At 33.6% G+C, this 16,266-nt stretch overlaps 1 protein-coding gene across 2 annotated transcripts; it reads right to left on the reverse strand.

Moving 5' to 3' along the window:
* Positions 1-848: 848 nt before the first annotated feature.
* Positions 849-9,854, reverse strand: LOC120136484. 2 transcript variants are annotated; one of them, XM_039152504.1, is made up of 4 exons: positions 8,912-9,854; positions 3,401-3,633; positions 1,794-1,864; positions 849-1,037 (listed from the first exon to the last, which is right to left on the reverse strand). In XM_039152504.1, the coding sequence occupies exon 1, from the start codon at positions 9,789-9,791 to the stop codon at positions 8,934-8,936; it is 858 nt and encodes a 285-aa protein (XP_039008435.1). In that variant the 5' UTR covers positions 9,792-9,854; the 3' UTR covers positions 849-1,037; positions 1,794-1,864; positions 3,401-3,633; positions 8,912-8,933. The 2 variants fall into 2 exon arrangements, with proteins under 2 accessions (XP_039008435.1, XP_039008434.1); XM_039152503.1 differs by lacking the exon at positions 8,912-9,854 and adding an exon at positions 5,991-7,125 and having other exon boundaries at positions 889-1,037.
* Positions 9,855-16,266: the final 6,412 nt, after the last annotated feature.

Raw genomic sequence — 16,266 nt, forward strand, 5'->3', positions numbered from 1 at the left:
AGTTGCAAACCGACTCAACTTATTAAACTCACACTCGTATTCATATACAGAGCGATTTATCTTCTTCAAATTCATAAACTCTTGCTTCATTTTCCTAATGAATTGATCTCCAATATACTTGTGTTTAAACTCCTCCAAGAATAAGGACCAAGTCAACTGGTCACTTGACATCCTCATGTTGACATTCGTCCACCATATCCTCGCTTTCGCTACATTCATTCTTTGAGTTACTGGAGCAGAAGGTTGAAGATGCGTCAAAATTACGTCCAACGCCCTGAAGAATGTATCATGGTCTTGCACAGGCACTCCCTGAGATGTCTGTCATTCACCTTGCCTGGCCAGGGCAGGTGAATTGCTTCTCTCAGCTGGCCTATCTTCTCCTGCTTCACTTCGGGAGCTACTATGTTCGGACATCTAATAAGAATAAACATATCGTTCTATTAACAAAACAACATACTCATTACTATTCCAGATCAGAAGTTCTCACTATATGTTGGCATGTATTCAATTTAAAGATACTCTAGACTCTGGTTTATGTCGAGAATCGGCTAAATCGTAACTCTGATACCATTAAATGTAACACCCCAACCCGTACCCGACCTGGATACAAGTCTGAGATGTCACATTTACTTTTCAAAACAATATTCTTACAAGATAACTGAACAGTTTGACTTATATTAAGAAAATACGATAATATACTGTTGAATTATGTTTTGTTATAACAAATTTAAGAAAAAATATTTTTTATGAATAGTGAACAGTATCGATGCTCAAAAACATCGAATGTAAATTGTGTATCGATACTGCTACAGTGTACCGATACACTACTACACTAATTTCAGCCCAACATATATATATGCATAGGTTTATACAAAATTCCCAAAATACTCACAGCATGCACGACTTAAACGTTTGATTACATGTCAACACTGATTTACATAATAAAATGACATACTATTTAAGTTGCTTCTGATCTGATAGTTGCAGGAGTAATGTTGTCTCAGCTACCTAACTTTGCTTGTCTACCTTCTCGAATCCTACGTGCGAAACACTCACACGCTAAGTCATCGACTTAGTGAAGCATAATAATAATAACAATAAAATACAATGAAAATATCACAATGATATGCAATATCATGAAATCATATATTCAATCTATTCAAGTCACATAACCATGTATCTTACCCATTATCTTATTAAGTTATCCATCATGAATTCACATTAATAAGTTCAATAGCCTATGATATAATTTTGAGAACCCAAGGTATCTGAGTACTGTGAGGTTGTGCACTATGTTGTCACCACAGCTCATATAAATTTCCACTAGGGGCACATAGAATTTGTCCCGAAATACCGCGTAGAAATGCACCGAAGTACCATATAAGATGTCCATAAGGACCACATAGAAATTCCTTAAAAATCATATGCATATGCCAAGGATCAAGTATGTGTCTCAAAAGACCTCATGTTCCAAAAAATACATATATGTCCCGAAGGACCGCATATACCTCTACTCTTGGCATGTCAACTATACTTATAGTTCTCATCAACATAACATGGGCTTATCACAATTCACATAGTATATCTCGTAGACATATAATTTTTTACCTTTATCACATAGCTCAAGTAACTTTTCATGCATATTTATTTATAACCATCATCACATAATGCATGAAATATAAACTCATGCATGTATTATAGCATGGAATGTAATCATGTATTATTGTATTGACTCTAGACTTGTCACAAGAGCAGAATACACCACTATAATCATGTTATCCATATGCACTCACCTATATCTCTTTGTCTTTTCCCTGATCAATCCTACTCTTCAATTGTTCCGGAACTTGCTTAGGCTCAATATCTACATAAATATAATTTTTAAGACAATTAGCAGAAGCTTAAACCTTATAATTCGATACTAATAACTTAAGTTAATTTAATAAACCATAATTCATTTTTTATCTTAAGGAGTATATCGGTACACTACAGATGTATCGGTGCCCAAATTACATTCAAAATGTTCCGTGTCAAGGGGGTATCGATACACTACCTGTGTATCGAGACACTTATTACATTCAATATTTTTTATTCAAGGGTGTATCAGTACCTATTGAATGTGTACCGATACACTTTGCCCAGAAATCACTGTTAAATCACGAAAATTCACTCTTTTCAGCTTGAATACTTCATGTTTCATTCCCTTTTATATTATTAACTCAAGTACATATACTTAAACCGATTTCTACTGATTCAATACCTCCTTAACTTCAAAATTCCTTTCTCTAAATAGAAATCAATAATCATATCAAAATTTCTACTTGTTCTAAATCTACTTCTAACACTTCATATCTTTTAATTAAGTTGATGACAAATCAAATTCCATCTCAAAGTTCCTTTATTAATTCTTTTTCAGAAATTCACTTTAAAACTCATTCTCTTTAATCTTTCATAACTTCTTCATCTTTTAATTATAAGACAACATAAGCTTTCCTTAAGCTTAAGTATCACCTAAGGATCAAAATCCACACTTAAAATCAACAAATAAACCACTAACCAAAAAACTCACATTTGCTACCTTAGTTCACAATAGAGAGAAAGTAGAAGGATGAAGAGAACTCTGGATTCCTCTCCCCCAATCCTCACGTGTATATATCTCAACCTTATCCCTTTTTAATTTATTTATTGATCAAATAATCATTTTGCCCTTTAATTCATTTAATAATTACTAACCATCCTTCATGAAATATTTTCCAATAAATCTTTGAACTATTCAATTATTCTACTTTAATCACCAAATTCTAAAATTTTACAATTTAATCACTAACTCGATATTGAGAATGTTACAAATATATTTATTAAAAAATTATTATTTTTATTCAATAAAATATATATTTAATTGAAAAATTATATATAGAGATATATTATTGTAATTATCTCTAAATATATAATATATAATTATTTTTTTCGTGTCGGATCAAATATTTTTCACCCTAAACCCAAATCCGATCCAACCCGAACATAACCTCTGAAAGACCGACCCAAACCTCTTTTTTTAAATATCCAACCTGACAGGTTAAGGTTCATGCCCATCCCTAGTTAGAAATGTAAAATTCTAAAACTTAAGTAAAGACAAACTTATAAAATTATAAGAATTATAAGAGACGAAAACAAATTTTCAATAAAAAATACATAGAATTTTTTTAAAAATATATAGTAACTTTAAATTTTCAGGGAACGACTGCCCCCACTGTTTCCCCCACAATCCATCCATAGATATGATAAATTGCTAAAGGTTGACGACGTAACAAAGAAGAATTAAAGCTAATTAACTTTAAATTATTTAGCAATCACAAATTAGGCTTTAAAAACATCTTCAAATAGTTGCACCCAAACTTACGTGCAAAAGCCTTTACTTTTGTAATTTGGTGAAGTTTGATTGATGTTTCGACCAAAAATCTCAACTCTCAAGCCTTGAAAATTATTCAACACGATCCTTCTCACAATCCCCTAAGTTCATTACTTTCCATGCACCATGCACCATGCATGCATGCATATATAAATATATACGCTTGCCAAGTTCCGTTCTTTGTTTTTGGCCCTTTGTTGTCGAACGGCCCTCAATCAGAAAATCTACACATAATAAGAAGAAAGAAACTGTTAGAAGTTATATAGGTTTAGGGTTTATTGGATACTGGATAAGCTCAATTATGTATGCATGCATGGATAGCACGCATTGACGGTGGATAAGCTCAATTATGTAGGCATGCATGGATAAAGGATAAGCTCGATTATGTAAGAATGCATGGATAGAGGATAAGCTCGATTATATAGGCAAGAATGGATAGTGAATAAGCTCGATTATGTAGGCATGAATGGATAGTGGATAAGCTCGATTATGTAGGCATGCATGGATAGAGGATAAGCTCGATTATGTATACATGCATGGATACTGGATATGCTCAATTATGTAATGCATGAATGGATAGTGGATAAGATCAATTATGTAATGCATGAATGGATACCGGATTAGCTCAATTATGTAATGCATGAATGGATACTGGATTAGCTCAATTATGTATGCATGCATGGATAGTGGATAAGCTCAATTACTCTTATCCAACCACATGTATTTATGCTATTCAATACATTTCCTTTTGCACTTTTATGTGCGTAAATGCTTACATCTTCGGTTAGAGATTCTAGTATATTAATAGTAAATATGCTCATTGCTAGTGGTCCAACATCATGCAAGTGTTCCACAAAATATAGGCTAACATACTACATTTACGCATGTTTGTAAATAAAAAATTTATATTTGATCGTATGTATCTATAAGAAATGGGATAATTGGATAGGATCTCCTAAATTATGACCCACATTCTAAATTGATCCTTAAAATTTAAAATATTCTACATCAATCCCTAAACTATGACCCAATTCTAAATGGATCCATAAATTTTAAAATATTCTATATCAATCCTTAAATTATCAATATATTCCATTTGATCCCCCCATTAATGTGTCGATAACTTTACTAGTTAAAAAATAATAATTTATTTTTTAAGGTCTAGAAAATTGAACACATTACCTTCTAAAAAATTCCCAGAACTTCAAAGATAAATGGAATTCTTTTAGAAGGTCACGTATTTAATTCTCGGGACCTTAAAAAATAGATTGTTATTTTTTTAACAAAGGTTACGAGTTCAATTCTCATGACCTTCAAACTAGTAGAGTTAACAACACGTTAACGTAAGGATCAAAATGAAATGATATTAATAGTTTGAGGATTGATATTGAATATTTTAAAATTTAAGGAGTAAATTAAAATAGCAGTCATAATTTAACGATTGATACATAAAGTTTAAAGTTTAAAGACCAATTCAAAATGAGGCCCATAGTTTAAGAATCTTCTGTGTACTCAACTCATAAGAAATTATAACCTAAATGTACATGCGTACTATTCAAAGCTATTATACATTAATGAACTAAATAACTTAGATGCCAAACCAATCATAGCAATTAACACTAGAAATCTTTACGGGAAACAATATATGAAGTGAAATAAGTATAAGCAAAAACCCATGGACCAACCCTAAGATTCAAAGTTATTCTTATTAATAATAATGTTATCTCTAAAATTCGAATTTAAATTCTTTTCTTATGGGTGTAATATGTTTTACTACCGTACCCAGGAACGAATCTATCAAAGGGTTGGGGAACTGTGGTCCCTCCTAGATATTTTGTTATGGTGACATTTTAAGGTTTTTTTAAGTTTAAATATTAGTTAAATAAGATTTTTGTCCCTCCCATTTTCAGATTTAAATACTTAATAGAACCTTGTTATTTTGATATAAAAGAATTTAACTCACTCATGTTTGATCTTAACTTCATCCTTGACTATACCGTACACTTCACACTTCTCAATAGACTTTATCGGATAATAACACTAGCTCTAGGGTGCATGGCTCAACATAAACTCAACCCAAGCACAAAGACAAATATCTTGGTGCATATAAAGCACAAGAGCTCAAGGCATTGAGTCAAACACCCAATCCTCATATCACACCACAACCACATGCCAAAAGCAACAAACACCACAAAAACAATACACCTCGACCAATTGCTCTAATCTAGTAATTATATATATCACTGATATACCCTACCTTGTCCAGATTTATCCCCACACATCTATACATGGATAGACATAAAATTTTTCATATACTAAAGAGACTAACTTATAAAATTTTAGAAATACGAAAACAATTTATCAATAAAAAATATAAAAAGAAAACCATATATTATATGCGAATATGAAATTTTCATAGGAGCGATCCCTTTATCAATCTCGTTGTCCATCCCTGCATATATATATATATATATGATAAAATCAAAATATCTACCCTCGTCAATCTCGCTGTTTGTTTTGTGTTTGTCTTAATTTTGTGTAGGGTTCTCTTCTTTATAGTAAAATAAACAGTCTGCATTACCTGATTATTCTACTAATTCGCCTCTTTCCCCCCTTATTTACTTCTTTGAATCCTAATCTCCCTTACCGTCCGAGACTGAGAGCAGCCTCGACGTCCAGCCGCCATGCGAAACCACCGTCCATTTTCCAGACATCACATGGCAGCATTCTCGAAAGCTTCTCCTTGTGCCACATATACTGCAACCTCACCTTGCATGAAAATGCAGTGCAAAACCTAGGCAATTCTTGTTTCAACACAAGCCACACCGTTATCTCCGGCGGTGGGGATGGTGGCTCCCATTCATTCGCTTCCGCTACTACCATCAACATCCTCTTGTAAGCTTCGTTAACCCACTGAACTCTATACAAACCATCTGATATAAACCCTGGACACGTGTCAGCCTCTAGATTCTTTATCCTTTCCACGTCCGTACTCCCTAACTCCCTCACTTCCATGCAACCGTCCGTCACGCTCTCCACCGTCACCCACGACTCCAGTTCCACCACTGTGGCCTTCCTCCTTTGACTCATCAACACCGTGCGATTAGGTTCTTCAACAACTCCCATGCGATCAACCCAACGGTAATTGAAGTTCGAGTTAGATAAATAAGGTGGATCGTGATTTTCATCTAAAACTCTACCGGTTTGATTGTTAACCAATCCGTTCCCTTCAGTTTTCTCTGGTAATAACTGCAAAGTGACAATATTTCCAGGACACTTACAAGTTTCATCATGATGAAGTGGATCTGATTCTGATGATGATATTTTCTTTTTCCTGATATTATTCTTTCGAACCCTAACGTACTTTCTTTTAGCTCTCGGCATACAAAGCAACAAATTTTTGTTATCAATCCCACCCCCATCGGATCTCGACTCACCAGAAACTGGTTTCGGAGCTATCGGCCGGAATCTAAGCATTATCGGAGTGATCACCATCTTATCATATGCACCTCCTGTGTACCCAACTTTGCCCCACTTCTTATCACAACCGTTCATCTCTCCTCCGTCGCCGCTTGAACCACCTCCAGATATATAAAAATCGAAGAACCTCTTATGAAACTCAGAAATCTTTCATCCCTAAATTTCCGGGGGGTTGAGGGTTTTGTTTAAGAGAGGCGATAATCAAAGCGGCAAATACAACACGCTGCTAGGGTTTTCACTGGTTAAATGTTTAAGATATGGGACCCATATGAAAAGTAGATAGGCCCACCCCAAGGCGACTGTCCAGCACTGGCCGAAAGAGGGGGACACGTGGCATGGTCTTGGGAGCTGGAGTATATTTTACAGCTGAATTAAATAGAAAAGAGCAAAAAAAGGGAGGTTCGAGAAAATGGACACGTGTTCCCTCCTCATTAGCTTGTAACATGTCTTAATGCTACAACTCTCCACATCCCGCCGTGAACTTCACCTTCCAACTATTCACACTTACAAAGTTGGTGGAAAATCAGGGGCGGAACGCAAACTAAGACAAGAGGGGCTAGGCCTCCCAAAGATTTAAAAATATTAATTTTGATCCTTAAATTTTTTTTAAAAAAATAATTTGATCCCTTTAAAAATTAAAATTAAATTTTAATTTTTTTTATTTTTTAATTAACCCTTCTCATGATTTTTAAAAAATCTCATTAAATCTTTCAAAATTTTAAAAAATTGTTATTAGATCCTAATTTTTTTAGAAAAATATGAACTAAACCCTTTAAAAATATTAAGAATATTAATTTAAATATCTAAATTTTTTAAAATTTTAAATTAACCTCAAACTCTATCACCAAGTTTCATCTGTGTGAAAAATAATATGAAAATATATTTTAAAAAATAAATAGATGGTTTTTTATATATGATAAAATATTCAAGGGTAAAAAATATATTAGAATTTGTTATTTTCATTTCTACAGTATATACTAATATTTAAAGGGGCTAAATGAGGACTTACGTGGGAAAATGGCGCGTGGACGAGGTGATTTAATGAAAAGAAACAAGAAAGTAGGAAGAGGGACGCGTGTCGAATTCCATAAAAGATGTGGGTATAGAGTCCTGATGTCATCGGATTTTTGTTTAAAGGTATTTTTTATTGTGGGAGAGGGACGTTGCCCTCTTTTTAATCTGAATAATATCTAAATTATGTTTTCGTTTAATATTTTATCAAAACAGTACAAATTTAATGTATATATTTTTATTTTATGTTATTAAATTTATTTAAAAAAATATTAAGCATCTCACTTACCATATGTCACATAAGCACGAGTTAAGATAAGTATGTGTATAAATTTTATCTTTAATCACATAGTATGTTTAAAAAATTGTATTTACACAATATAAGATTCAAAGACTTTCGTTGCTGAAATTGTTGATTTTAAATTGTTAAAGGCAGATACTAAACTTTGATCATATCCTTAGATACTCAAATTTCTCTATTAAATATCAATTTTGCTGGTATCGAAAACTTCTTTTAACTATTATATTAATACGGACTTTATCAAAGCTCATAACTTATATTTAATAGTTTAAAATCATCAACTTCGACAATAAAATGGTTCAAATCTTATAATATTTAGATTTTTTTTTCTGAAATGTTTATATATAATCTTTCATCTTGATCCATTATTACTAGGTGTATAAAAGATGCCACCATTTGCATTCTTATTATCAGTTTTTTTAGTTTATTACAATAAACTGTAAAACAAAATTCCTCTGTAATAAATAAAATAAGTTAAACCCTATCCCTGTCGTACTCATTTTTTTATGTGTTTGTAAAGCTTATATTGTATTCTTATTATTTATAAGATTTTATATAATATTTAAGTTATTATAATTTATTAAATTTTTTAAAATAAAAATTCCCCTATTAAAATTACATATAAGTATAAAACCTACCACGTTATTATATTCTTTTTAACCCTAAATTGTTGAATAATTTGTTTTGAAAATAATGAGAGGTGAGATTACCTGAAATGGCTCACCACCATTGTTAGAGTCCCAAGCTGAGAGCAGCCTTAATATCCAGCCTCCATGCAAACCCACCGGGGTTCATCTCCCACACGTCGGAAGGAACCATTTTCGACTGCTTTTTCTTTCCCTTTGCGTTGCCGTACTGTAACCCTACAAGGCATGAAAATGCACCCCGTGGGAACTCGAACCCCTCTTTCACCACCAAGCCCACGGCAGGTTCCGCCCCGTCCACCACGCCAACCATTTTCTTATATGCTTCGTTAACCCACAAAACACGGTTCCAACCGTCGGATACGAAACAGGGATCCTCCTCGAGATTCTTCATTCTCTCCACGACCGTAGAGTTCGTCATCCCTCCTCCATCAATGCAGGTGTCGGTGACGCTCTCCACCGTCACCCATGACTCCGAGGCCGTAACGCTTCTCCCGGGAGAGGTTATCAACGCCGCCGTCTGTTCCGATAAACCTATCACATCGTGATCTGCTGCAACCCTTCTCTCCAACTTCAAGCACGGCGATGGTGGGTCCTTCCGATCGAGATCACGATCAGCCCCACTTGACCTATCAATAACCATTGAATTCTCTATATAAACACTCTCCGGCATCAACTGTAGAGTCATAGAACCCTTATTTTCGCCGTTATCTTCTTTCCTTATCCTCCTGCTATTTTTCTCACAAACCCTAACGTATTTTCTCTTTACTCTATTGCTTGTAACACCCGAGTTCTTGTTTCCGAACGTCGAATTACCGGAAACTGGATCTCCGTTCACTGGTTTCGGAGCAATCGGCCTGAATCTGAGCATTATCCGGTTGACTATCGTCTTATCTTGCGCACCCCCAGCGCATTTTAGCATACACCAAGCATCTCCGCCCTCCATTCCTCGTTCTAAAGAATTTAAAAAAACCTAACAAACTCTCTCTCCTTGTTTTATTTGGATTATTTTTTGTCAATCAAAGGGCAAAGGCTTTACCGGAGGTGAAGCGATAATCATAGAGGCAGCGAACGTGCCCTTGATCAGAGCAGTCCACGTGTCCCAGGGTGACATATGAAGCAGTGCCGTGATTTGATTGGTTGAGAATCAGTGGTGATCTATCCTTTTGTCCGGTTCTATTTGATTTTGATCATAATTTAAAAATTATTAGTAAAAAGTCTTAATATTATCGATTCATCTGAATTAAATTTCTCTTTCGTTAACTTTTAAAGAATAAATTATATAGTTAAGAGATTAAAATTAAACAGATCGATAACGTTAAAAATTAAATTAAATAGATCAATAATATTACAGATAATGCACCTTTAATTTTAAAATTAATAATTAAAATCAGTTAGGCTGAAAATAAAATGGACTATTCACAGAAATTACCCAAAATAAAAAAGTTACATGCTTTGGGCTGTATGAAGCGTCTGATTGGTTCATCGGTTTACCCAAGAGAAATAAGTACGTGGCGAGAAATACGTAAAAGACGGAGACACGTGGTTGAACCTTGGGAGACGGCATAAATATTCTGTTCGAAGTGGAGCAGCTTTTTTTCTTTAAAAAGTTAAATAAAAAAATATGAGTGGGTAGGTTCCTGATTGATTAACACGTGGTGTTTTTTTTGTTTGCTATGAAAGAGAAAGTTCAGTTGGGCGGCACTTCCATGTTTCTTGCACTCGAGCGCGTGATTGTAAACGTAGATATTTCTTTTACTCAACACTCGTGTACTATTCTGTTCCACACTTCCTTAAAAACATTTTCCTCGTTTTATTTTAGTATTTGATTAACGGAAAATAAATTGATTAACGTAAAATATTTCAATAGCTAATATTTTTTATATTTTTTGAAAAATTTATGGTCTAATTTTGCCTAAATTATTTTTAAAATTTTCTACTTCAAAACATAAACAGTGACGAAACTTGATAACAGAGTTTGGATGGATCAACTTAAAATTTTAAAAAATTTAGAAGTTTAAATTTTGAAAAAAAATTGAAGAGTTTACTTTTCATTTTTTGAAAAAAATGGAGCTTAATTAAAATTTTAAAAATTTTAAGAGGTTTAATGAGCATTTTTAAAAATTATGGGAGGTTTAGTTAAGAACATTAAAGAAATTTAAAGCTTATTCTAAATTTCTAAATTTTTTGTGAAGGATAAATTAATTTTTTTGAAAATTGTAAGGGTTTAAGTTATAAATTTTTAAATTTTGGGAGTTGTGGCCCATACTAGTTCTCACTGTGTTCTGTCTCTGAACATAAATACTCAAAATAGTATTTTTTTGGATATTAATAAAACCAAGGTCGGTACATTAAGCGTTCATACGAACGCGGGGGAACTATGAACATCACGGCGCAAGATATCTAATATGAAAAGTGGGGGTTATCAAAGGTACAAGATATTAAGTGGAATATATATATTTTTAGGTCGAGTCGAATCAGACTAAACAAAAATTCGATTCAACCTGTAACATCTCAAACATCGGGCTAGTGACTAAAGTGTAAGATTTTAAAAGTTCGTGCTTAAATTAGATAAATTAAAAAGTTCAAGGATTTAATTGGAATTTCTTTGTGTAGGATATATTAGCAAAGATTGAAAGATGGAAGGTCTTAATGGTTTTTAGGCAATAAATGAATTTAAACTTTATTCTTAATGTATTGTATACATGTGGAGAAAAGAAATAAAGTCTAGAATTCTCTCTCTTCATCTTTCTTCCTTCCTTTGCACTGTTAGCTTCTTGGCTAACGTAAGGAATCTTTAAATTAGTTATTTCTTTTAATTTTGATTGGTTTTGATTTTCGGGGTATTAGGGAAGCTTGAGAAAGCTTAAAGAGTAATAGAAATTAAAAGATTGATAAGTTATTAATGATCGAGTAAATATGGTTTTTGAGAGAATTAATGAGAAATTATTAGTAAATGGATTTTGAAACTATATTTGACTTGTCATAAGTTAGAATAAGAAGTTTAAGGTGTTGGAAAAGGATTTGGGATATGTTGAATAATTGGGATGATTTTTAGTTTAAGTGTTCTAGTGAGATTTTGGATGTTTAGGAGTGTTAAAGTGATGTAAGTTGGTTTTGATAAGTGTAGTTGAGTTTAAAGGCATGAAAGAATATAAAAGTTGGAGATTTATATGAGTTTTGGTCAATTTTCGAAATGAAATAGGTAATTTCTGGGCAATGGTATCGGTACTGGAAGAACAGTACCGATACTTCAAAGAAAAAATAGGTGAAATTGTATGAATCAGTAGAACATTATCGATACCAAAGGAGTAGCATCGATATTAAGGGTATCGATACTAATGGACAAGTATCAAAACCATTTTTGAAGAAGAATTCCATAATGTAGGCTAGGTATCGATACTGAAGGATAATATCAATACCATACAGAGACAATATCGGTACTGGACATAGAGTATCGATATTATTTAGCTTGAAATTGAGAATTAAGTGTTTCTTTTAGCTTAAGTTATTAATGATTGATGAATAGTAATTTGAACTTCAATATTTATCTCGGTTGTATTATTGTGTAGATATTGAACGAATGCAAGTTTCGGACGATTCGACGTTATAAGATATCGACCAAGAGTGATAAGGATTTTGCTGGGATTGAATGAGGCAAAGGTGAGTGCATACTACTATAATATATTGCTATATGGAAAGAAGACTTGCGATGAGTCTATTTCCAATGTTTTGATTAAAACAATATTTTGAAAGTTTATTAAATGTTATGAATACATGTTTACATGAATATAAGCATGGTCTTGATTCTATTACTACGCGTACATGCATGTTTGATTTTAATACTATGTGTTATTGATCTATGTGAATATATCAATATGTGATTTAAGCTGTGGGAAATGTACAAATGGTAAAGCCCAAAGTATGTGATATGAGAGCTAGAGGTATAATTGGTATGCCAAGAGTTAAGGGTTCTACGTGGTCATTCGGGATAATTCTATGTGGTCCTTTGGGATAAATTCTATGCGGTCCTTCATGACATTTCTACGTGGTCCTTCGGGGCATTTCTACGTGGCACTTCGGTGCATATTCTACGCGGCACTTTGGTGTAATTCTATGTGGCAGTTTCGACTACAACCCAGTGCATAACCTCAATGTACTCACATACCTTGAGTTCTTAGTGATATAACATGGGCTATTAAAAGAAATAACATAAATGAACAATGCATGATAATATATGTTTTTGTTTTATGAAATGTACTATGTTTTCTTTATCCTATGATTTTTATAAAAGGCTAAGAATAAGATTAAATGTTTTATTATGCACATTATGCCTCATTAAGTCAAAGACTTAGCGTGTGAGTGTTTTCACACGTAGGTTCAAAGAAGCCAGGAGAACAAAGCTAGGTCAGGACAGGACAACATATCTCTTTCCTATTGAAGATCAGATCAGAAACAATTTAAATAATATGTTATTTTGTTATACTGAATTTTTGTTGGCATGTAATTAAATATTTAAATCGCATATGCTCTGATCAGTTTTGTAAACATATTGTGTTACATATATGTAAATTATTAAGTGTTTATTTTCAATTTGAGTTTGAGTTTTCAATATTTACTTTAATTTAAGGGTTTTACCACTTTATTTCAAAAAAATATTATTTTTTTCAAACATTTTTCAAGAGTTAAGGATTTGAAAAGTCAATGTGACACCTTGGATTCGTATCCAGGTTGGATACGGGTTGGGGAAGTTATATATGTTGGTATCAGAGTTATGGTTTAACAAATTTTAAAGTTTGAAATGAAACAATTTTTGTTTTAAAAAGTGTGCATGCCAACTAAAAGTGAAAAATCTCTGATCTGATAGCGTAATGAGTATGTTGTCATTGCTAATAGAGTTAAATGATTATATCTTATTATATGTCTGACTACGAGGGCTCCCGAAGTGAAGCAGGAGATGAAAGACATGAGGGTAGTAGCAATTCACCTATCCCAGCTAGGCAAGGTGAAGAACAGACGCCTCAGGGAGTGCCTGTACAAGATCAGGAAGTGTTTTTCAGGATGTTGGACCAATCTGACGCGTTTCTAACTGCTTGATCCCTCAACTCCTATGATGAATGTAGCAAAAAAGTTGAACGAGTTAGGAGCACTCGAGTTTAAGGGTGAAGTTGAGGAAGGTCTTGTTGATGTGGACCTTTGGCTTAATGACATAAAGATCATGTTGGAGGGTCTCCACTATTCGAAAGTGGAGAAGTTAGATGGATCAGTCTCGTTGCTATGAGGACAAGCTCGGGTATAGTGAACCAATGTGACCATGAGAGCATCTAGAGATCAAGTGGTGTGGTCATTCTTTTTAGAAGAGTTTAAGAATAAGTATATCAGTGATTAACTCATCCGTCAAATGAAGTAAAATTTATGAGTTTGAAGCAAGAGAATCACACCGTGTATGAGTATGAGCGTGAGTTTAATAAGTTTAGTAGATTTGATGCCGAACTAGTTCCGACTGAAATGATTCATGTGATTGGTTTGTATAGGGCTTGAGCCCCATATTGAAAGAGTTGTTAATAGCTTTGAATCTATCCTCGTTTCAAGAAGTGGTCAATAATGATAGATACAGTTTGTGAACAATTCAGCATAAAGCATCACAACTCTACTGCTTATCGACCAAAGATGAACAAAGCGGTAGAGGCAACAAACAAAAATATCAAGAAATAGTGGAGAAATGATTGAGATATACAGAGACTGGCACGAGAAGCTACCTTTTGCTTTGTTTTCTTATCGAACTTGGGTACGAACTTTGACTCGGGCAATCTCATTTTCATTAGCCTATGGGATGGAGGTTGTATTTCCCATTGAAGTAGAAATCCCATCACTCTGGCTTTTATCAGAAGTAAAGCTAGATGATGCAGAGTGGGCGTAAACTCGATACGATCAACTAAACTTAATAGAAGAAAAGAAGTTGAAAGTCATTCATCATGGTCGACTTTACCAAAATCGAATGATTCGAGCACACAACAAAAAGGTGTGCCCAAGGGTATTCCATAAAGGAGATCTTGTACTGAAGAGGATTTGGCCAGTTCAAAAAGACTTTAGAGGAAAGTATGTCAAATTGGGAAATGCCTTATGTCGTGAAAAAGGCTTTCTCTGGAGAAGCACTGATCTTGACTGAATGGACGGGCCAGAAATGCCTAATCCCATTAATTCTGATGCAGTCAAGAAATATTTCTCTTAGGATGAAAACCTAAAATGACGCCCTAAGTTGAAGTAAAAAAAATCGTTTAGAGTGAAAACTTGAAAGGGCGCTCTAAATTGAAAAATAAAAAACAAGAACACAAAATAAGACGGGTTTAAGATGAAAACCCGAAAAGGGCGTCTTGGAACCAAGGGTGGATCCAAGTTGAAAATCTGAAAAGGCAGCTTGGATGATGATACATGATTCACTCACGGAAGGTCCCGGATCAAGGCAATAAAGCATCATGGCATCCAGGTCTTCGGAAAACTTAGTAATTTGGGAGAAACTTTGTACTCTTCCAAATATTGTCACATTTTCGAAGTCCCCTTGACAAAAGTTGCACTCAAAAGTCGTCTAATGATGTTTTAATTCAAAGGCGTCCGTATTATCGAGATCTAAGGTATTTACTTATATTCTTTTATATCTTGACTTTTCAGAATGTTTGTCATGTATTCTTTTTTTCTCATAAATAAATATGATCATTTATTTGAAAAAAATCATTCTTTTCAAGCATCTTAGATTGAATTTAAATAAGAATAATTTATTCACTTTTGGAAAAGATCATTGCGAATTACTGCACAAAGATTTCCTGAAAAATACAGGTGTTCAGAGGCCGATAAAGGTTCTTACTCGAGATAATGACATGGATATTAGTTCATTGAGAAATAAAAAGGTATTGAGTAAAAGTCGAGATTCTTATTTGCAAAGAGGATATCAAATCAAAACCCAATATCAGAGAATCCAGAATCAGAGTCAGAAATTCAAGATTAGCAAGAATCAGGACTGACAGAAAGATTGAGATTTCTCTCTAAATTAAAAAATAACATATTTTGCATAGGCATTTTAGGCATACATAAGAGCATTACATCTATAACATCGCATGTATGAATAATTTTGTAGATTTTTTTATCGGAGTCAATTTCAACTTCACGACGAATGATATTGAACTCAAAGAGAACTCATTATTAAAATTATAGCTTGTCCAATGATTTCAACTTCACAGTGAAGGATATCCAACTCAAAACAAACATACCCAATTTGGACTCAACTTCACGACGAATGAGTCACCCACGATTTCAACTTCACAACGAAGGATATCGTGCTCAAGAGATCGACTTAACTTTACGACGAAGGAGTAATCTGCAGCAACGACGAATCATTCATTGACTAGGTCATCTAGTCAAATTCC

Source organism: Hibiscus syriacus, unplaced genomic scaffold, assembly GCF_006381635.1.
Source record: "Hibiscus syriacus cultivar Baekdansim isolate YM2019G1 unplaced genomic scaffold, ASM638163v2 tig00110633_pilon, whole genome shotgun sequence".
Taxonomy (NCBI): Eukaryota; Viridiplantae; Streptophyta; class Magnoliopsida; order Malvales; family Malvaceae; genus Hibiscus; species Hibiscus syriacus.